The sequence below is a fragment of the Macaca thibetana genome, chromosome 3, assembly GCF_024542745.1.
Source record: "Macaca thibetana thibetana isolate TM-01 chromosome 3, ASM2454274v1, whole genome shotgun sequence".
Lineage (NCBI taxonomy): Eukaryota > Metazoa > Chordata > Mammalia > Primates > Cercopithecidae > Macaca > Macaca thibetana.
The window spans coordinates 120,252,629-120,275,311 of record NC_065580.1 but is presented as its reverse complement, the minus strand read 5'-3'; the positions used below and the strand labels follow the sequence as shown (position 1 = coordinate 120,275,311).

The 22,683-nt window shown below is 36.7% G+C and overlaps 1 protein-coding gene across 5 annotated transcripts in view; it reads left to right on the top strand.

Moving 5' to 3' along the window:
• ZPBP (zona pellucida binding protein) overlaps positions 1-22,683 on the top strand; it is a 149,140-nt gene that overhangs the window by 4,695 nt on the left and 121,762 nt on the right. For all 5 annotated transcript variants that reach the window (XM_050785561.1, XM_050785557.1, XM_050785560.1 and 2 more), the window contains exon 3: positions 7,252-7,377. In XM_050785561.1, the coding sequence (XP_050641518.1) occupies positions 7,252-7,377 (126 nt within the window). The remainder of the gene's footprint in view (positions 1-7,251; positions 7,378-22,683) is intronic.

Genomic DNA, 22,683 nt, shown 5'->3' with positions numbered 1-22,683 from the left:
GCTATTTTACTTTCACACCAGCAATGTATGAGGGTTCAAATTTTCCAATATCCTAAACATTGTTATTGTCCATCTTCTTTTTTTATAGCTATCGTAGTATGTGTAAACTGGTATCATTGTGGTTTTGATTTGCATTTCCCTAATGACTAATGATGTTGTAACTCTTCATGTGTTTTGTGGCTATATGGATACGTCATTTGCAGAATACCTATTCAAGTCCTTTGCCCATTTTTAAATTGGGTGGTTTTCTTTTTGTTGTTGAATTGTAGAGTTCTTTATATATTCTATATATTGGATATATGATTTGCAAATTTTTTTCCCAGTTGGTGGATTGTGTTTTCACTTTCTTAATGTTTTCTTTGAAGCATATGTTTTAAACTTTGATAAAGAAGTCTAATTTCTATTTTTTATATGGTGCTGGTGCTTCAGGTATCATATCTAAGAAATTATTGCTTAATCAGTGGTTACAAAGTGTTATTCCTATATTTCTTTATAAGAATGTTGTAGTTTTAACTCTGACATTTAGGCCTCTGATCTATTTTGAGTCAATTTTTGTGTATGGTGCAAGGTAGAAGTCATACTCATTTTTTAGCACATGGCTATCCAGTTGTTTTATCACCATTTGTTGAAGAGATTATTCTTTTTCTTTTGAATTGGCTTGGCACTTGTATTGAAAAGCAATTGGCCCCAGATGTATGGGTTTATTTTTGGACTTTAAGTTCTATACAATTGATTTATATATCTATTCTTATGCTGATACTTTGCTATCTTGATTATTGTTGCTTATAATAAGTTTTGAAATCATTAAGTGTGAGTCCTTCAAATTTGTTCTTTTTAAGATTGCTTTGTCTTCCCTGGGTTCCTTGCAGTTCCGTATTCTAGAATCAGCTTGTCAATTTCTGCAAAAAGGTCTATTGAGATTTTAACAGGTATTTCATTGAATCTGTAGATCAATTTTAGGAGTATTGTCACCTTAACAATATTAAGTCTTCTTATCTGTGAAATTGGGGTGTCTTTCCATTATTTCAGTTTATTTAGATCTTTAGTTTCCCTGAATTATATTTTGTAGTTTTCAGTGTACAAGTGTTACATTTCTTCTGTTAAATTTACCCCTAAATATTTTATTATTTTCAATGATATTGTAAATGAATGGTTTTATTCAGTTAGTTTTTGGATTGGTCATTGCTGGCATGTAGAAACACAATTGATATTTTCATACTGATGTTATGTAAAACTGGTATCAGTTTTCACCATTAAGTATGATGTTAGCTGTGAGTTTTTTGTAGAGGCCCTTTATCAGGGTTACGGAGTTCCCTTCAATTCTTAGTTTGTTGAGTTCTTTTATTGTGATAGGGGTTGAATTTTGCTAAATGCTTTTTCTCCATGTATAGCAACGATAATGTGTTTTTTATTCTTTATCCTGTTAATATGATGCATCACATTGATTTTCGTAGTTTGAACTTGCTTTGCATTCCTGGGATAAATTCCAGTTGATTATGATGTATAATCCTTTCTTATGTTGCTGGATTTGGTTGCTAGTGTTTTCAGGATTTTTATGGCTATGTTCATAAGGAAAATTGGTCTGTAAATTTCTTGTGATGCCTTTGATTTTGGTTTTAAGATAATACTGGCTTCATAGAACAAGTTGGTATGTAATTACCTCCTCTTCTGTCTTTTGGAAGAGTTTGTGAAGGATTGTTTTGTTTTGTTTTGTTTTTTTTCAGACGGAATCTTGCTCTGTTGCCCAGGCTGGGGTGCAGTGGCCGGATCTCAGCTCACTGCAAGCTCCGCCTCCCGGGTTTACACCATTCTCCTGCCTCAGCCTCCCGAGTAGCTGGGACTACAGGCGCCTGCCACCTCGGCCCGGCTAGTTTTTTGTATTTTTTAGTAGAGATGGGGTTTCACCGTGTTAGCCAGGATGGTCTCGATCTCCTGACCTCGTGATCCGCCCGTCTCGGCCTCCCAAAGTGCTGGGATTACAGGCTTGAGCCACCGCGCTCGGCCAGGATTGTTGTTAATTCTGTTAATTGTTTGGTAAAATTCACCAGTGAATTCATTTGGTGCTGAATTTTTCTTTGTGGGAGGTTTTTTGATTACCAGTTTAATCACTCATTTTAGGCCTATTCAGACTTTCTATTTCATTATGACTTTTTAATGGGAAACTATTAATCAAAGGTTACTTGTGTGGGATGAGTTGCTTCTCTCTTGCTACTTTCAAGATTATCTCCTTGTTTATGGATTTTGACAGTTTGATTATGATGTATCTGGCTATGGATTTCCTTTAAGTTTATCATAATTGGAGTTAATCGAATTCTTGGATATGTGGATTCATGTTTTCAATCACATTTGGGATGTTTTGTCATTATTAAAAAATTTCTTTTTCTCTCTCTCCCCTCTTTCGGGACTCTGATTATGCATACATTGATATGCTTAATGCTTTTTCAAAGGTCTCTTGAGTTACTGATGTTTATTCTTTTTTTCTTCTTTTTCTCAGACTGGATAATCACATGTTGACCTATCTTCAAGTTTGCTAATTCTTCTGCCTTCTCAATTTGCTATTGATTCCTTCTAGTTAATTTATCATTTCCGTTATTGTACTTTTTAATCTGCAGTTTATTAAAAATAATTTTTGTATCTTTATTATTTTCTATTTGGAATATCATACATTCTTTATTACTTTCTTTGATACTTTCTTTTTTTATTGGTTTTCTTTGATTATATGTGAAATATCTAACTTAAAATCTTTATCCAGTAAGTCCAACATTTCGTCTTTCTCCAATAATTGACCTTCCTTGGAGTCTGTTTCAGTGGGTTACTTTTTCTATGCATATGGCCATATTTTCTTGGTTTTCTGCATGTCTCGTATTTTTAGTTGAAAACTTGACATTTACAATAATATAGCAACACTGGAAATAAGATTCTTTCTACTTCCCAGAGTGTGATGTTGCTGCTGTTTGCTGATATCATGTATTTGTTCAGTGAGTTTCTGAACTAATTGTGTAAGTTTTGTATTCTTTATCACATAGCCGCTGAAATCTCTGCTTAATTAACTTAGTTAAGCTAATGATTGGACAGAGTTTTTATTAAACATCTTGAACCAGTTAGTCTCCTAGTCTTTGCTGAGGGTGTCTTTGTGCATGTTGTGACATACTTTTCAGATAGTTGGCAACTCTACCTTATCATTCACTTTACGCTGTGCAGAACCTCAATTTCAGCCAAAGGAGAGAACTTAAGGCCTCTTCATCTTTACTGAGTATACAGATTGTCCTAGGCATGTACACAGTCCTTTGCATGAATATGTCCTGCTATTTTTTCAGGAATATTCAGAACAATTCAAAGTTCCTGTGGACATGACATTCCCCAGCTTTTCCTCTTAAGGGTTTTGGTTAGCCTATTGTTTTCCCCAATTGTTGTTCACTATATCAGGCAGTTCACAAAGTTAAATGAGGGCCTCTAATTGTTTTTAATGAATTATTTTGGGGAAAAGACTTTTTGCAGTAGGCGAAGTCCAAGTCAGGTCAAGTATGGACAGCCTTTAATGTGAGATCTTCCAGGATGTTGACTCACAGGTCGCATACTGATAGTACTCTGGGAAGGAGGCTTTGAAGGCATTCTAACCATGCCTGCCCCTTCCATTGGCTGCCAGGCCGCTGGTTCTCACTGGGATTGTAAACTGTTGGTTGTCATGGCTCCTTATTGCAGAGCTGGGAAAGGAGGCATGGAAATCAGGCACGTTAAAATGCTACAAGCTCACTGTTTCTACCAATTGTAATTAGTTCCTTAGGGATGCTGGAACAAAAGAACCATAGACAGGGTGGCTTAAACAACAGAAATTATTGTCTTACAGTTGTAGTGGCTAGAAATCAAAAATCAAAGTGTTGACAGAGTTGGTTTCTTCTGGAGACTTTGAAGAAAGAATCTGTTCCAGATATTTGTCTTTGGCTTTTAGATTGCCATCTTTTCCCTATCACTCTGTATCTTCTTCCCTCTGTATTTTCTGTTTCCAAATTTCCCCTTTTAATAAGGGGATCAGTCATATTGGATTTGGACCCAGCCTGATGACTTCATTTTAACCTGACTTCCTCAGTAAAAACTATTTCTAAATAAGTTTATATCCTGAAGTACTGGAGATTAGGACTTCAACATATTAATAAGAGAGGGAGGACACAATCAACCCATAAATCAGATCCAGTTGTTTTTCTTGAATAAATGTTTTCTGGATTGCTATATTTGATTAATTTTGAGTTTGAGTTCTGGAAATGTTTATTGTGATAATTTCTACATTTTTCCTCCTTACTTTTATGAAGGAGATAATTTTTGGAGTTCCTTATTCTGCCATTTTTATTGATCTCCCCAGTGACAACTTTTAAAGCTGAATTATAAAATGTTATCTGGGTAACTAATTTCCCTTTTATTTTCTTTTATTGTATAATATTAAATTTATTCTTAAAATAGATTACCATTCCAATTCACTAGGTAGTTCTTATATCTCTTGAGTAGATTATTATATGATATTTCATTGGTTTTGGCCCATAATATACTGACTGCATGATTTTTTGTGCCTTCCGTTTCTTCTGTCATGTAAGGTCTTGGCATCTGTCTGTGTTGGCCACTTTTCAGATTTGTGACCCTCTTTTTAACTTGTTCACCTTTTGCATATTCTTTTCAGGTCAGTTAGTTTTCCATTTTCATTAACTCGTGTATTCACTGAGCCTTTATTTATATTTTGTTGCACTTTTAGTTTATTCTATTTTTTTTTTTAGTGTATATAATAAACGCCATTTTGTATTTTTTTTTGGTACCTGTTCAGAAGTTTTCTGGGACTGTATATTATCCAGGAGAAGAGGTTTTAGCATCATAGGACCTGAGCATTCTCAATCTCACTGACGTTGCTCTTCAAAAAGGCTGCACCAGTTCACACTTCCTTCAGTGGAACTTGAGGGGGTCCCATTTTCCCACATCCTTATCAGCACAAAATTTTACCCAACTTTTTCCATATTTGCTAAGCTGAAGATTATGTTGCCTCTGCCCATTCTTTTCTTTGTTGTTTTCAAAGGAGTTCTTTTTCATATTGTTTATATTCCAGTTATAAATACGTTATTAACTTTGTGGCAAATATCCTCTTCCTACTGTCAAATTTGTTAACTTTGCCTGTGTTATACAGGATCAAACAGAAATTGTTACCATTAAGAAGTTGAGTTCAGTAGTTTTATATTTGTGCTTTTTGCTAAAATAATTTTCTATAACTGGTTCAGACAAAAAGGTATTATTTTCTTTAAATAATGACTTGCCTTCAGGAATTCAGTGTACCTGGAATTTATTTTTATATACAGTAAGAGGTATAAATCTAAGTTTACTTTTGCATATATTTTGAGATAACTTTTAACTATAATTTATTGATAATCTATATTTTCTCCAGTGATTTTAGGTACCACGTCTACCACATATATATCAGTTATTTATACCAATTTGATTTTTTTCCCTAGACCCATTATTTGTTCCTACACCAGGCCTCTCTTTTTTAATTTAGTGTAAATATTAATATATCTCAATAACTCTTATTGCTAGTCCCTCCTCTTTGCTTTTCTGTTATAGAATTGTTTCAGATATTTATGAAGCTTTAATCTTCCTAATGGATTTTAGAATCAGTATTGAAGAGCTTCTTAAATAATTTCTTCTGGGATTTTGCTTATGTGTTGATAAATACATTTGGGAATAAATTGACATCTTTAAAGTTACGTGTATACAATGATGATTATGGCATTGTGGTCTAATTTTATGTCTTTTGCTAGAGTCTAAAGATGTTCCCCATATAGGTCTGATTATAGAGGGACTTTTGTTTATTGTACTCTAAATATTATCTTCTTTCCTGCATAATGGTTTAATGCATTATTGTTGATGTAGAGGAATATTATTTGTTTTTGTGTGTTGATCTTGCATTGGGAAACTCTTCTGGATTCATGTATATTTGCTGTGAAATAGGTACAGGGATTAGTGGGGGCGAGAGGAAGGGCACAGTCATGGTATGAGGTACTGTCAAGCCAAAGCGCAAAGGATATACTTATGCTGAGTTTCCAAATATGAGGAGGAACTTACACCAATAAAATTACAAAAGAATGATGCTGTGTGCTGCTATGGCATGGTTAGGGCAGAGGGTGTGAAAAGAGGTATACTGAGATATATGCAAAAGACAGATCATGGAGAGTGGTGCCAGTAAATCATGCCGAGGAGTGAAAATTTATGGGGTAAGCATTTATTAAAGAAGTTATTAAAGAAGTTAGGCAATCTATTAATGCAAGCATTTCATTAAAGTATTCAAAAAGAAAAAAATCACCTCAATCAACGTAGAAAAAACATTTCTTAAAATTCAGTGCTGATTTATGTTTATGATAAAAACAAATAACCAAAAACAGAGGGGAACTTTCTTAACCTGTGGAAGGGTATGTACCTAAAAGTACATTCAATAAACATCATGCTTTATGGTAAAACTTTAGAGGAAGTCTCTTAAAAGTCAAAGAGAATTTTGATTCTCTTTATTTTACTGGATCACAAAAATCTTTGTATACAGTGTGTCAGTGAAGAGTTGCCACGCAGTGTCTAAAGGGTTGTTGGAACCTTTCCTAAAAGTTTGCTTATGAGTAAACTTAAAACAATGGAATCTTTACCGAGTTCCTTTTGTATTTTCTAAAGGATACTAGTTTTGCTTACTTATCAGGATTTAAATTTCAAAGCAAATGAAACAAAATGCTTTAATATTTAAAATCAATACAAGCATAAATTTGCAGACTTTTTAATCACTTTATCATTTTTATTCAGTACATCATGCTACATCATTGTGAATAATGCATTATTCTGCTAATCTAAACAATTTTAAAGCTCTAATCATGTTTGGTGTCTTTACAAAACAGATAAAGTGTAGATATAGTATTAATACTTTGTTATTGAGATAATATTCTGAGAATAAAACAGGTTAGTGTACAGGAGCTCTGAGTGAAAAGTACTAACACATTATGCTCAGGTTGGGGATACATGTACACGCACATACATGCATACACATATATACATGCAAATACATAATATATTTTTAATGTTAATTACATAGAATGCAATGAAATTTAGTTTTTATCAGGTAATAGCAATAATTCAAAGTACTCTTATTATTGCATGTAACCCAAACTACAATAATGTACATTATAGAGAAAGAAAAGAATGTAAAATACTATTGGAACATTTTAAATATTGTATTTTCAGTGAAAGTGTATGTCATGCTCCATCAAAAGAGTCCACATGTGTTATGTGTAACGCAACGACTGCGAAATGCTGAACTGATAGACCCATCATTCCAATGGCATGGGCCTAAAGGAAAAATTGTTTCAGGTAGGATTTTTTTTCAATTATTATAATTAAATAAATGTATCTGAGTTGTGTGCAACACAAAAAGAATGTTTGTATCTCATACATATTTATGTTATTTCCTCAATTCTTTTTTTTGCGATTTCCTTCTGGAGTTAGAGCTAGCAATGTAGATAGTGTTCCCATTTTTACGTATTTTATTTTGATACAGAGACATACTCTAAGAATGAACTGTTTAGAGGGCTCTCAAAGCATCTATAATCCCCAAAAGGTACTTTTTTCACTTAGAAATTACTGTTTGTATGACTGATTTGATCAATATTTCCTCTAGTCACCTTTTTGTTTTTTAATCTTGAAATACAGATTTTACTTTTATTATAATTTTTTAATTGGATAAAAGCTGATTTTTAACACTGTAGTTTTAAAAAACTACAGTTAACTTAGCTGACTTTGTTTCTAGCCTTGCATAAAATATAGATTAATGAGTTTTCATTTTGAAGATCTGTTCAGTCATTTTTGTATACCCTCAGAGAAAATTTTTCTTTATTGCTCTATATACCATATTTTCTTTCCTTTCTTTTTAAAAATCTTATTGGTATTTTGAGATCGTGTCTGTGGATAAAAACTTACAGGCTTACTTTATTTTCTTGGATGAAAGAGAGCAATATATTTATACAAAGACTTGCGAAAGAAGCGTAGGAAATAGTAATTTTTAAATATGTTTTAATTCATATTTATGTAGCTAAGATATCTCAGCTGTATGTTTCTGTGATATTTATGTTGATTCTAAAATAGGTAATTTTAAAGAGTTAATCTCCTCTTTGGGTCAGTCTGTGTTTTTCTTAGGACGAATTATTCATCATTCATTTAGTGAGTGACTACTTGATGGAAGCTGCTGTGCTAGGTTTTATGGGGGATAGAAAGATCAGACATAACCTCTGCCTCACAACACTAGCAAAGTAGGAATGATTGTGCAGTTTGTTCATGAGATCAGCAGGACTCATTAACAGAAATTCTAATAGGTTTTGCAGCTTATATAAGTCACAGAAGTGGTCCAGGTGTAAAAGCACCCAATACTGGAAATACAATCAGATTTTATTTTTGTTGCTCTCTAATAGTAGCACATAATGTAATAGAAACGTGTATATTGAAACTCTGCAAGTTGAAAAATAGAAACATTTAAGCATTGAATTTTTCTATTGTCATTTGTTGCTCCTTTGCTTTGGAAATTGAAATTTGAAATTTTTTCTTCAAGGTGCCATGCCAGGTCTTGCAGTTTATATTGCAAATATAGTATGAAATTCAATTTATCCTTTAAGTAGGAGCAATATTTATTTTACTCACTTTTATAATAGAAAAGTAGGTATTCATAAATGTAGTTATTTCCAGGTAAAGATACAATCCTGTTACTACGTTGGTTTTTACCTTTATAAAAACTATTCTCAGGGAATTCTGGTATTTTAACTTTATGATTATATTATAGTTTTCAATACAGTATTTTATCATAGGTCATTGTCTACCAGTTGTAAAGCTTATTAAGAACACTATACTTTTTATTTCAGAAAGGACTGGAAGAGGTCTAATTTCTTAAAGTTTGAAGAACAGAGAAGCTTTTTGGACTGTAGTTTAAACTACACTGTACTTATCATTTTATGAATATCTCAAAGATAGTTTCCCTTAATTTGAGCCAAATAAATCATGTAATTATGTGATTACTTGTACATTCTTTTGGAGAAAATTCTCAAGTTGTTTGGATGTGTTATGAAACATAGGGAGCAAATCTTAGATTTGATGTCTCTCTTTTTCTCTGTTTCTGTTCAGTATTGTTTATTTACAAAGAATTGCCTTTATTGCAATAAGTTCTGTACCTCCCACTCTGACCCTAATACTATTCTGATGAATTAACTCTTTTTGGTGTGTGGACTTTCCTACTTTTCTAAATATTCACACAAACATCTGTAAGTACTCACACATGTGTTCAGCTTTCCTACATCAAGCTATTAAGTTACCTTACATAGTTGCCATTTTTGTGTATGTGTGTGGTGAGAACATTTGAGATTTACTCTTACAAAATTTCAAGTATACAATACATTAATGTTAACTGTATTTGCCATTCTATACATTAGGTCTCCTGAACTTATTCATCTTATAACTCAAATTTTATACCCTTGGACCAAGAACCACATGTCCCCAACCCCCAAGTCCCTGGTAACCACCATTCTACCCTATATTTGTGGTAGGGTGGAGTGTAAGTCTGACTTTTATATGAGTATTAGTGTGACTTTTTTAGATTCCACATATAAGTGCAGTCATGTATATATGTCTTTCAGTTTCTGCCTTATTTTACTTAGTATAGTGAATTTTATAAAAATAATAAACAGGTAAGATTACCATGTGTCAGATATTATTCTAACAATTTACACATATTAATTTTAACAATGACCTTTTGCAGTAATTACAGCCATTTTCTCCATTTTATAAATGGGAAAATAAAAACATTAAGAGAATAAGGTACTTTCCTAAAGTCAAATGTCTGAAGTCTTTTATCAGAGTTCATAGATATAATCTCAGTGAGATAGGAACACACCATTTTATGAATTTTGGTAGATTGTATCTTTCAAGAAATTTGTCCAACATTGGATTTTTAAATGTGTTATATTTATATGCATAAAGTAGTTTGTAGTATATTGTGTTATCTCTTTATAGATAACAGATTTCTGGTTTTCAGAATCTATAGTGATGTGTCCTCATTCACTCCTGATGTTGGTTGTGTCTTCTCTCTCTCTCTCTCTCTCTTTTTTGTTCTCTCTTACTAGTGATGTTGAGCATATTTTCATATGCTTGTTGTCCACATGTTTGACTTCTTTTGAGAAGTGTCTGTTCATGTCTTTTGCCCATTTTTTAGTGGAGTTGCTTGATTTTTGTTTGTTTTGTTAAGTTCCTTATGGATTCTGGTTATTAGACTTCATGGGAGGCATAGTTTGCAAACAGTTTCTCCCATTCTGTAGGTTGTCTGTTTACTTTGTTGATAGTTTCTTTTAATATGCAGAGCTCCGTAGTTTAATTAGGTCCCACTTGTCTGTTTTTGTTTGTCTTGCAATTGCTTTTGGAGTCTTGTTCATGAAATCTTTGCCAGTGCCTGTGTTCAGAGTGGTGTTTCCTAGATTTTCTTTTAGTATTTTTATAGTTTTAGGTCTTATACTTAAGTCTTTTAAAAATTCTTCTTAAGAATATTTTAAAAATTTTTTAAAAAAAATTTTTGGATACCTAGTAGGTGTATATATATATATATGGGGTGGATAAGATGTTTTGATACAGGCAGTCAGTGTGAAATAAGCACATCATGGAGAATGGAGTATCCATCCCTTAAAGCACTTATTCCTTAGGTTATGAATATTTCAATTACATTCTTTATTTTAATATATACAATTAAGTTATTATTGACTATAGTCATCCTGTTGTACTATCAAATAGTAGGTCTTATTCATTTTTTCTATTTTTTTTGGTACCGATTAATCATCCCCACTTCCCCACAAAACTCCCCACTACACTTCTCAGCCTCTGGTGACCATCCTTCGACTTTCTATGTCCATGAGTTCAATTTATTTGAATTTTAGATCCTACAGACAAGTGAGGACATGCAATGTTTATCTTCCTATGACTGCTTATTTCACTTAACATAATGATCTCCAGTTCCATCCATGTTGCTGCAAATGTCTGGATCTCATTCTTTTTTATGGCTGAACAATACTCCATTGTGTATATGTACCACATTTTCTTTATCCATTCATCTGCTGATGGACACATAGTTTGCTTCTAAATCTTAGCTATTGTAGGCAGTGCTGCAACAAACAGGAATGCAGATATCTCTTCAATATACTAATTTCCTTTCTTGTGGGTATATACCACGAAGTAGGATTGCTGGATCATATGTTAGCTCTGTTTTTAGTTTTTTGAGAAACCTCCAAACTGTTCACCATAATGGTTGTACTAATTTACCTTTCCACCAACAGTGTACAAGGGTTCCCCTTTGTCCACATCTTCACCAGCATTTGTTATTGCCTGTGTTGTGGATATAAACCATTTTAACTGGTGAGATGATACCTGTTGTAGTTTTGATTTGCATTTCTTTGATGTTGAGCACCATTTCATAGGCCTGTTTCCATTTGAATGTCTTCTTTTGAGAAATGTCTATTAACATCTTTTACCTATAGTTGTTTGAACTGCTTGTATAATCTGGTTATTAATCCCTTGTCAAAGGGGGTAGTTTGCATATATTTTCTCCCATTTTGTGGATTGTCTCTTCATTTCATTGATTGTATCCTTTGCTATGCAAAACCTTGTTAACTTGATGCAATCCCATTTGTCTATATTTTCTTTGGTTGCCTGTGCTTGTGGGGTATTGCTCAAGAAGTCTTTTCCCAGACCAGTGTCCTGGAGATTTTCCCCAATGTTTATAATAGTTTCAGAGTTTGAGGTATTAGATTTAACTCTTTAATCTATTTTGATTTGATCTTTGTATATGGCAAGAGATAGGGATCTGGTTTCATTCTTCTGCATATGGATATCCAGTTTTCCCAGAACCACTTACTGAAGAGACTGTCTTTTCTCCAGTGTATGTTCTTGGCACCTTTGTCAAAAATGAATTCACTGTAGGTGTGTGGATTTGTTTTTGGGTTCTCCATTTTATTTCATTGGTCTATGTATCTGTTTTTATGCCAGTACCATGTTGTTTTGGTTAGTATAGCTCTGTAGTATAATTTGAAGTCAGATAATGTGATTCCTCCACCTTTGTTCTTTTTGCTCAGGATAGCTTTGGTTATTCCTGGGTCTTTTGTGGTTCCATATAATTTTTACGGTTGTTTTTTTCTATTTCTGTGAAGAATGTCATTGGTATTTTGATAGGGATTGCATTGAATCTCCAGATTGCTTTGGATAGTTTGGACATTATAAAAATATTGATTCTTTCAATTCATAACACAGATTTTTTTTTTTTTTTCATTTTTTGGTGTCCTCTTCAGTTTCCTTCATCAGGTGTTTTATAGTTGTCATTATAGATATCTTTCACTTTTTTGGTTAAGTTAGTTCCTAGATGTTTAATTTTATGTGTGACTGTTGTAAATGGGATTACTTTTTTATTTCTTTTTCACATCGTTCACTGTTGGTATATAGAAATGCTACTGATTTTTGTATGCTGATCCTGAAATTTTACTTGTTTATTGGTTATAGTTTTTTCATGAAGTCTTTAGGTTTTTCCAAATGTAAGATCACATCATCAGCAAACAAGGATAACTTGACTTCTTTCTTTCCAATTTGGATGTCTTTGTATCTATCTTGTCTGATTGCTCTAGCCAGGACTTCCAGCACTATGTTGAGTAATGGTGGTGAGTGGGCATCCTTGTGTTCCAGATCTTAGAGGAAAGGCTCTCAGTTTTTCTCCATTCAGTATGATAGTGGCTGTGATCTGTTGTATAAGGCTTTTATTATTTTGAGGTATGTTCCTTCTATACTCAGTTTTTTTGGGGTTCTTATCATTAAGGGATGTTGAATTTTATCAAATGCTTTTTCAGCATCAGTTTTGAAGTTTAATCAAAACATGATCATTCATGTTTTTATTCTTCATGCTGTTGATATATCACGCTGATTGATTTGGTATATTGGAACCATCCTTGCATCCCAGGAATAAGTCCTACTTGGTAATGATAAATGATCTTTCTAACCTTTTGTTGAATTCAGTTTGCTAGTGTTTTGTTGAGGATTTTTGCATCAACATTCCTCAGAGATATTGACTTGTAGTTTTCTTTTTATGATGTGTTTCTGTCTGGTTTTGGTATAAGGGTAATACTGGCCTTATGAGTTTGGAAATATTCCCTCTTCTTCTATTTCTCAGAATTGTTGGGAGTAGGATTGGTATTATTTCTTCTTCAAATGTTGTTTGGTATAATTCAGCAGTGAAGCCATTGAGTCCTGGGCTTTTCTTTACTGGGAGAGTTTTAAGGCTTCAATCTTGTTACTTGTTATTGGTCTGTTCAGCTTTTGGATTTCTTCCTGATTCAATCTTGGTAGGTTGTATGTATCTAGGAATTTGTCCATTTCTTCTAGATTTTCCAATTTATTGGCATACAGTTGCTCATAGTAAACACTAGCGATCCTTTGAATTTCTGCAGTATCAGTCATAATGTCTCCTTTTTCATTTCTGACTTTATTTGGATCTTCTCTCTTTCTTAGTTTGGCTAAAGGTTTTTCAATTTTGTTTAACTCTTCAAAATACCAACTTTTTGTTTTATTTATCTTTTGTATTTTTTATCATTTAAAATTCATTCATTTCTCCTCTGATCTTTATTATTTCTTCTACTAATTTTGGGTTTGGTTTGCTCTTGCTTTTCTAGTTCTGCAAGATGCAATGTTAGATTCTTTGAAGTTTTTCCCCTTTGTTCAATGTAGGCACTTATAGCTATAAATTTCTATCTTAGTACTGCTTTTGCTGTATCCCATAGGTTTTGGTGTGTTGTGTTTCCATTAACATTTATTTCATGAAAATTTTCAATTTCATTCTTAATTTCTTTAATGATCCACTGATCGTTCAGGAGCATATTGTTTAATTTCTATGTATTTGTATAGTTTCTAAAATTCCTCTTATTATTTATTTCTAGTTTTATTCCATTGTGGTCAGAGAAGATGCTTAATATTATTTCAGTTTTTAAAAAATGTTTTAAGACTTGTTTTGTTACCTAACATATGATCTATCCTTGAGAATGAATCTCTATACTGAGGAAAATAATGTGTATTCTGCAGCTCTTGGATGAAATGATCTATAAATGTCTACTGGATGCATTTGTTCTGTAGTACAGATTAAGTCTGATGTTTCCTTGTTGATCTTGCTGTCTGGAAGCTCTGTCTAATGCTGAAAGTGGGGTATTGAAGTCTCCCGCTGTTAGTGTATTGAGGCTGTCTCTCTCTTTAGCTCTAATAATATTTTCTTTATATATCTGAGTGCTCCCATGTTGGTTATATACATATTTACAATTGTCATATTCTCTTTCTGAATTGACCCCTTTATTATTATATAGTGACCATTTTTTTCTCTGATAGTTTTTGTCTTGAAACCTATTTTGTCTGATATAAGTGTAGCGATTGCCACTCTTCTTTGTTCTCCATTGGCATGAAGTATCTTTTTATACCCCTTTATTTTCAGCCTATGTGCATCTTTATAGGTGAAGTGTGTTTCTTTTAGGCAGTAGAGGGTCTTGTTTTTTCATCTACTCAGTCTATTTTTTTTAATTAGAGAATTTAGTCAATTTACACGTAATGTTATTATTTATAAGTAAGGACTTACTCCTGCCATTTTGTTATTTATTTTCTGATTTCCTCTTCCTTCTTTCTCTCCTTTCTGTCTTCCTGTAGTGAAGGTGATTTTCTCTGGGGATATGATTTAGTTTCTTGCTTTTTATTTTTTGTGTATCCATTGTATGCTTTTTGGTTTTAGGTTACCATGAGGCTTGCAATTGCTATCTTGTAATCCAATATTTTTACATGATAAAAACTTAACATTGTTTGCATAAACAAAAAGCAAACTAATAAAAACTCTATGCCTTAATCTCCCTGCTTTTTAACTTTTGTTTTTTCTATTTATATCTTATTGTATTGACCGTGTCTTGAAACATTGCTGTAGTTATTGTTTTTGATTGGTTCATCAAAGACTAGTTTACACATCACAGTTACAGTGTTACAATATTCTGTGTTTTTCTATGTATTATTACCGTAATAATTATGTATTTTGTACCTTCTGGTGATTATTTATTACTCATTAATGTTCTTTTCTTTCTAACTGAAGTACTCTCTTTAGCGTATTTTGTATGAAAGTTCAGGTATTGGTGAAATCCCTCAGTTTTTGTGTGTCTGGGAAAGTCTTTATTTCTCCTTCATGTTTGAAGGATATTTTTGCCAGATATACTATTCCACGATAAATTTTATTTTTCCTTCAGCACTTTAAATATGTCATGCCACTCTCTCCTGGCCTGTAAGGTTTCCACTGAAAAGTCTGCTGCCAGATGTGTTGGAACTCCATTGTATGTTATTTGTTTTGTCTTTCTTCTTTTTGGATCCATTCATTAACCTTTACCTTAGGGAGTTTGATTATTAAATGCCTTGAGGTAGTCTACATTAGGTTAAATCTGCTTGGTGTTCCATAACCGTCTTGTACTTGGATATTATGACTTTGTCTAGATTTGGAAAATTCTCTGTTATTATCCTTTTGAATAAACTTCCTACCCTTATCTTTTTCTCTATCTCCTCATTAAGGTCAATAACTGTTAGATTTGTTGTTTTGAGACTGTTTTCTAGATCTTGTAGGAATGCTTCATTGTTTTTTACTCCTTTTTCTTTTGTCTCCTTTGTGTATTTTTAAGTAGTGTGTTTTTAAGCTCACTAATTCTTTCTTCTGCTTGATTCATTCTGCTGTTAAAGGACTCCAATGCATTCTTCAGCATGCCATTGCATTTTTCAGCTCTGGGGTTTCTGCTTGGTTCTTTTAATTTCAGTTTCTTTGTTAAATATATCTAATTCTGAATTCCTTCTCTGTACTATCTTGAATTTCTTTGAGTTTCTTCAACATAGCTATTTTAAATTGCCTTTCTGAAAGGTCACATATCTCTGTTTTTCCAGAATTGGTCCTTGGTATTTAGTTTATTTGTTGAGGTCATGTTTTCCTGAATGGTGTTGATACTAGTAGATGTTCTTTGGTGTCTGGCCATTGAAGAGCTAAGTATTCACTGTAGTCTTCACTGTATGCACTTATTTGTAGCCATTCTTCTTGGAAAGGCTTTTCAGTATTTGAAAGGACTTGGGTGTTGTGATCTAAGTTGTATCTGTTTTAGGAGGCACCATTCTTCTTGGAAAGGCTTTTCAGATATTTGAAAGGACTTGGGTGGTGTGATCTAAATTGTATCTGTTTTAGGAAGCACCTCAAGCCCAGTAATGCTTTGGTTCTTGCAGATTCATAGAGGTATTACCTTGATGGTCTTGGACAAGATCCAGGAAAATTCTCTGGATTACCAGGCAGAGATTCTTGTTTTCTTCCCTTACTTTCTCCCAAAACATACAGAGTCTCTGTCTCTGTTTTGAGCCACCTAAAGTTGGAGGTGGAGTGACAATAGCACCCCTGTGGCTACCACCACTGTGATAGAAATAAAGACTTTCCCAGTGACTACACTGGGTCAGACCTGAAGCCAGGCCTGCTATAACCACTCCGTGGCTCCTGCCTGTGTTTGCTCAAGGCCTTGGGGCTCTCCGATCAGCAGGAAGTAAAGCCAGCCAGGCGTTTGTCCTTCCCTTCAGTGCTGCAAGGTCCCTCAATCCCTGGGTGGGTTCAGAAGTGCTGTCTGGGATTCAGGGACTAGAGTAGAAAACCTGAGAAGTCTGCCTGGTGGTGTATTATATTGCAGCTGAGCTGGCAATCAAAGCAAAAGACACACTCCTTCCCATTCTACCCCACTACTCTTTCCAAAGGGAGAGGAGCCTCACCTGATAGCCACCACCACCACAGGCCAGTAGAATTATTGCCAACTACCACCAATGTTCCCTTAAGGCCCATGCTTCCTGGCCTGGGACTTACGCTTCAGGGCAGTGGACTCTCTTCTGGCCCCAGGGCAGGTTCAGAAATGCCATCCAAACATCAAGTCCTGTTCACTGGGGACCCTGAGAGTCCACTTGTTGCTCTCCCGCTCTGTGTCCATGCTGGTACTTAAGGTGTAAGACAAAGTACCCTTTAGTTTTCCTTCTGCATTTCTCAAGCAGAAGGAGTTTTTCCCCATAGCCACCACAGCTGGTCATATGCTGAGTCTCACCTGAAGTGAGCAAGTCTCAGAGGCCTACCCAAGGCCCTTGAAGTTGTACCTGGGTATCGCTGCTGGTTATTCAGGGCCCAAGGGCTCTTCAGTTAGCAGATGATGAATGCTGCCAGGACTGGGTCTTTTTCTTTAAGGCAACAGGTTCCCTTCTGGCTCAGGGTATGTCTAGAAATGTCTTCTTGGAACTAGGGCCTGGAATAGGGACATAACAACTCTGACCAGTGCTCTATCCTACTCTGCCTGGGCTGGTAGCTTAGATGCAAGACAGCATCCTCCCCACTCTTTCCTCTCCTCTCATCAGGTGGAAAGAAGGGGTGCCTTTTGGGGCTGCAAGCTGTGGAGCCTATGGTTAGAGGAGGGGTGATGCTAGCCCTCCCTTGGCTTCCCCAGCTGGTGTCTCAAGATGTTGTGTGCTCCCTCAGTTCACTGTCTTTGGGCCTACTTCAGCACCAGGACTCACCTATGTTTTGCAGCCCTATGACCTAGATTGCCTTTCAAGTTTACTTGGAGAGTAAACAGAGTGCTGTAGACCTTGATGGCAAGGTTTGTAGGCACTCAAGTTCATATTGCTGGGATTGATGATTCTCTTCTGGTTTGGGCTGGTTTAAATGCTCACTCCATGGGCAGGTGTCAGCTGAATTTGGTCTGCTTTTCCTTTCTGCTCTAACAGGACAGCTCTGAGCTCAATACCTCACAATTGCTGTGCTCTCCCTCCCCCAGTACTCACAGACACTAATTGCACCAGGCCACCACTGTGGGGTATGGGGGTGGTAATGGGGGAGGGGTGGCATTGGTGATTTTTGGATTTTTAAAAAGTCTTTTCAGTGCCTCTTTTAGTGATATTAGAACAGGAATTAAAAGAAATTAAAAACTGTATATTCAGAAACTTAGTTTTATGTAAGAAAACCCTGTTCCCCCTGAGGAAAAGAAAGAGCTGGAGTCCTTTAGAATTAACTGCCTGTTTTTCTGTGGCTAGTGAGCCTTATCTCTCCCCCTTTCCCAGGCATTGTGAAGATGCTGTTTTTCTAGCTGTGCAGCTTCAAGGTCACTAGACAGATAAACTCAAGTCATAAAACACGTTTTTCCTTGAAAAGTAAAAATGATGTAATGCATGTCTCAATTAATTGAATAACTGTCTTTTCTCGCTTCTGTGATATGCTTCCCCCTACACAGATCTCCCCCACCCCACACAATTCTTAAAAGGTAACTTGACTCTTTGATCAGGGCTCAGTCCTCTGGATGTTAATCCAACTGGGCTGGTTCACCTGCATAATAAATACCCTCCTGAACCCTATCAGTCTCTCTGATTCCTTATCAATCCCACTACATTTCTGGGGGGTCGTCTGGGATTGGAGATGACAGATTTACTGTTTCCTTTGCCTTTGGGACTAGAGGCCCAGGGCCGGGGGAGACCTGGCATCCAAGGCATGCCACGGGAGAGCTTCACCCGGATGGAAACTGGCTCTCCCCGCATCCCAGCGCCATGCCTGGCAGTGCAACGGAACCGGGTATGGGGCTGCGGGACAATACCAGCACTTCAGGAACTGCAGTAAGGAGTAAGGGCCCAAGGCAGGAAAGCTCGTCCCATAGGGATGAAGGGGAGTTTGATCACCTCCCGGGTAACAACCACTAATCCAACCCAGAGTGGCTGGTGGTGGCAGGAGTGGCCTGCCAATTTGGATGAACCTCGTGTCCCCACTAACAAAGTGAAAGTGGTTCACTGGATCTGGAGACAGGAACTGGGAGTTGTGGGTGTGTGTGAACCTACCTGGGATATGAGAGAGACTCATTTCGTTCAATGATGAGTCCTGGGGTAGGAGTGGTGTGTGTATGTGTGTGAATGTGGGAGCCTAACTAGGCTCACCCGTGACATGAGAGAGGCTCGTTTTGTCTGATTAGGAGTCCTGGGGCAAGGGAGGTGTGTGAAATGGCGTGAAAGAGATGATCTCGGGAGAGGCCAACGTGGGGAGTGACATGGGGAGGCACAGATCCCTTAGCGTGGGCTGTGTGCTCCAAGGTGAGTGTGGGGGAAATCAGACTGAGGACATTGCATAAAGCTGATAGGACTAGCTTCGTAACCGCAGTAGGCTGTGATGGGAAGGCATGTTCCTGGATAAGCAGTGTCCGAAACTCCTGTAATAGGACCCGGTCTGGTGGACCTGAGAGTGAAAGTGAGAGTGAAAGTGCTTTGCAAGGGAGGAAATGGGAGGGAAAGCGTCAAAACCAACCCCTTTGGAGTGCATGATAAAGAATTTAAAAAAAAGGATTTAGAGGTGATTATGCAAAAAAACTGGATGTTCAAAAGTTAAGGACGTACTGTGAATTAGTATAGCCCTCTTTTAGTGTCGGATGACTGGCCAGAGGCACTATAGAGAAATTGGTCCTGTGTTTTAAGGTGGTGACTAGGATTGGAGGACATCCAGGGCATTCAGACCTAGACTTTGTATTGACTCATGACTGAATGCAGCCCTGCCTAGCAGTTTATTGTAAAATGCTTGCAGCTCACGCCAAGAGAAATCAGCTGCACTGGCAGCTACAGAGTTAAAGGGAAAGTCACAGAGGCTTGTAGCACCACCAAGCCAATAGTGAAAGTAAAAATCAGCTGCCCCTGAAGCTGAGACAAAAAAATAAAGTCTCTGGAAAGGCAGAAAAACCAGTTTTGCGAGAACCACAGTAGGGAATAGAGACCCCTCCTCCCTACATTCCAATCTACCTGACTTTACCAAGGCTAACTGCCCCTAAGGAGTTAAGTTAAAAGGAATATAGGCTCTGGATTTCACGTGAGAAGGAGAAATCAGAGCTCAGGGAAATTAAAGTGAAGGGCTCAAAAAGTCAGGCCATCTCAGGTCTGGCCATGCCCAAATTGTGCTTATGCCTCTTAAGAGGACAAGAGGACCCCCACTAAGAGCCAGATGATGCAGTCCAGCTTCAGCACCTACAAAGGTGCCGAGAAGCACTTCTGCAAAGGGTAAAGTGTGGTAAAAGAAAAGGCAACTCATATAAAAATCTCAGAGGTGCTCCAGGGTGCAGATAAAAGAACCAGCCAGTTTTATAAAAGACTTTGAGAGGCATTTTGGTTGTGTACTCCGTTTAACTCTGAGGCTGCTGAAAATCAACACATGGTGAATACGGCGATTGTAAGGCAGGACCAAGGAGATATCAGGCATAAACTGTGGAAGTTAGAAGCTCCATAGGTGTGAATGCTACTCAGCTTATTAAAGTGTCTACTAAGGTGTAAATCAACCGAGATCAGAAGGCTGATCGGAGGCTTTAAAAAGGCTAATTTACTAGCAGCAGCCCTTAAGGAAAGAGAAGCTGGCTTTGCAAGGAGGCATGGATGTGGGCGTGAACGCAGTCATGGAACAAAGCTAATCTGGACAGGAGTTTGAAAATCGGCCGAGGCTAGAGGGAGATTAATGTGCATGGTGCGAAAGAAAAGGACACTAGAAGGATAAATGTCAAAAGAATAAGGAAAATGGTCAGGGCCATAGTATGAAAACAAACAAAGAAACTAACAAACAAACAAAAAAACACTGGCCAAGGGCTACTGCACCCAGAAAAACCCAAGACCCCCTGCACCTGCTGTGAAAGACAGGATATAAAGTGTCAGGAGAAAGCTCAGATCTACTCTAAAAGTGTCCAGTAGTTGGGCTTTTATGTGAGCCAAGAAGAAAGATGGCTTAGTAGTGAACAAACACAGGCTATTTGTGCACTTCCTGGTCCAACCACCTGGTGTCAAATAAGTGAGTTCCTAAGGGCAGCAAGGTTCTGCCGTCTCTAGATGCCAAATTTCTTGTTCATGGCTAAGCCATTATACAAAGCCACAAAGAGGAGAAAAAAAAGGAGCCCCTCCTCTAAGAGGCGAACCAGGAGAAGGCTTTAAAAAAAAAATCAAAGAAACCTTGACTCAGGCTCCAGCTTTAGGACTACCAGATCTAACTAACTAAGCTTTTCTTGTATGTCCACAAGTGAAAGGGAGGCTGTAAAGCTTCTAACTCTTAAGTTAGAACTTAGAAGGACAACTACTAAGTTAGAAGTCCTGAGAAGGACAACTGCCCTGCTCTGACCACACCGGTTCTAACTCTAACTCAAGCCATAAGATCATGGCATTGCCCAGCGGCATACTTATCCAGGCAATTAGATTCTGTGGCACTTGGATGGCTTCCTTATCTTAAAACACTAGCTGCCACTGCTCTACTGGTGCAGGAAGCTAATAAACTGACTTTAGAGACTGTGAATACCCTAAACCCAGCTACCTTGCTCCTCATCGAGTCAGTGCCAGGAGGCCCCCTTCATTGCTGCGTGGACATGGTAGATGAAGTGTTCTCAAGCCGAAGAGATTTGACAGATCGGCCCCTCGGGGACCCAGACATTGAATATTTTACTGATAGAAGCAGTTTCATACTAAAGGGAGTCCGCCGAGCTAGGTATACAGTGGTGACTTTGGACTTGGTAGTGCAGTCTTTGCCTACAGAAACTTCTGCTTAGAAAGCAGAGCTAATAGCTCTGACAAGAACTCTCTGGCTAGCAGAAGACCAAAGGACAAATCTTTACACAGATTCCAAATATGCTTCTGCTACTTTGCATGTTCATGAGGCCATTTATAAAGAAAAAAAAAAGATTTTAACTGCTGGAAGTAAAAAAATAAAGTACAAGGAAGAAATTATACAGCTTTTAAATGCTGTATGGGCCCCAAAAGAGGTGGCAGTGATGCACTGCAAGGGGCACCAAAAAGCAAGAACACTAAAGGCTAAAACAAAAAAGAGAAAGGTAAACATAAAGGCAAATGCAGGCTTTAAGTATGGCCATGCAAAAGATGCATGGTTAGGTATGAAAAAAATACCTATAAGTCTAACAGACCCGGTACACCCTTTCAAACCTAAGGACTTCGTTTAGGTTGAAAAATAGAATCTAACCACTCTAGGACCCATATAAGATAGGCCCCATATTGTGATCATGTCTACTCCCACTGCTGTTAAAGTTGCAGGTGTTACACCTTGGATTCATCATAGATGGCTAAAACCAGCGGCAGTAGTGACTCCCAACGATGACCAGTGGATTAGCCAACAAGACCCAGATCGCCCCACCTGAATATTCCTACGGTGAAACCCAGCCACTGGTAAGGACAACTGCCCTGCTTTGACCACGCTGGAGGCTGGTCAGTTTATGCATGGCTGAAGCTTGAGGATCCTGCAAGCTCTGCTCTAGTCACATCCCGAAAGCTGACTAGTTTATGCACAGCTGGAGCTAAGAGTACCATTTCTGGATAAGTAAATGTAAATATAATTTATAAGCCTAGTTATAGTTCTGTCAATACTGATTGTTCTGTTGTTATGTTATTAATGCAAATGCTGCAAATGTCTATGCCCAGAGGAATGTTTGCCATGCCCATGTGTAGTGTAAACATATTTCTATTACCTACACTGATGTTTTTACCATTTCTGCCTACACTAAAATGGAAGAAATCTCTAGAAGAATGCCC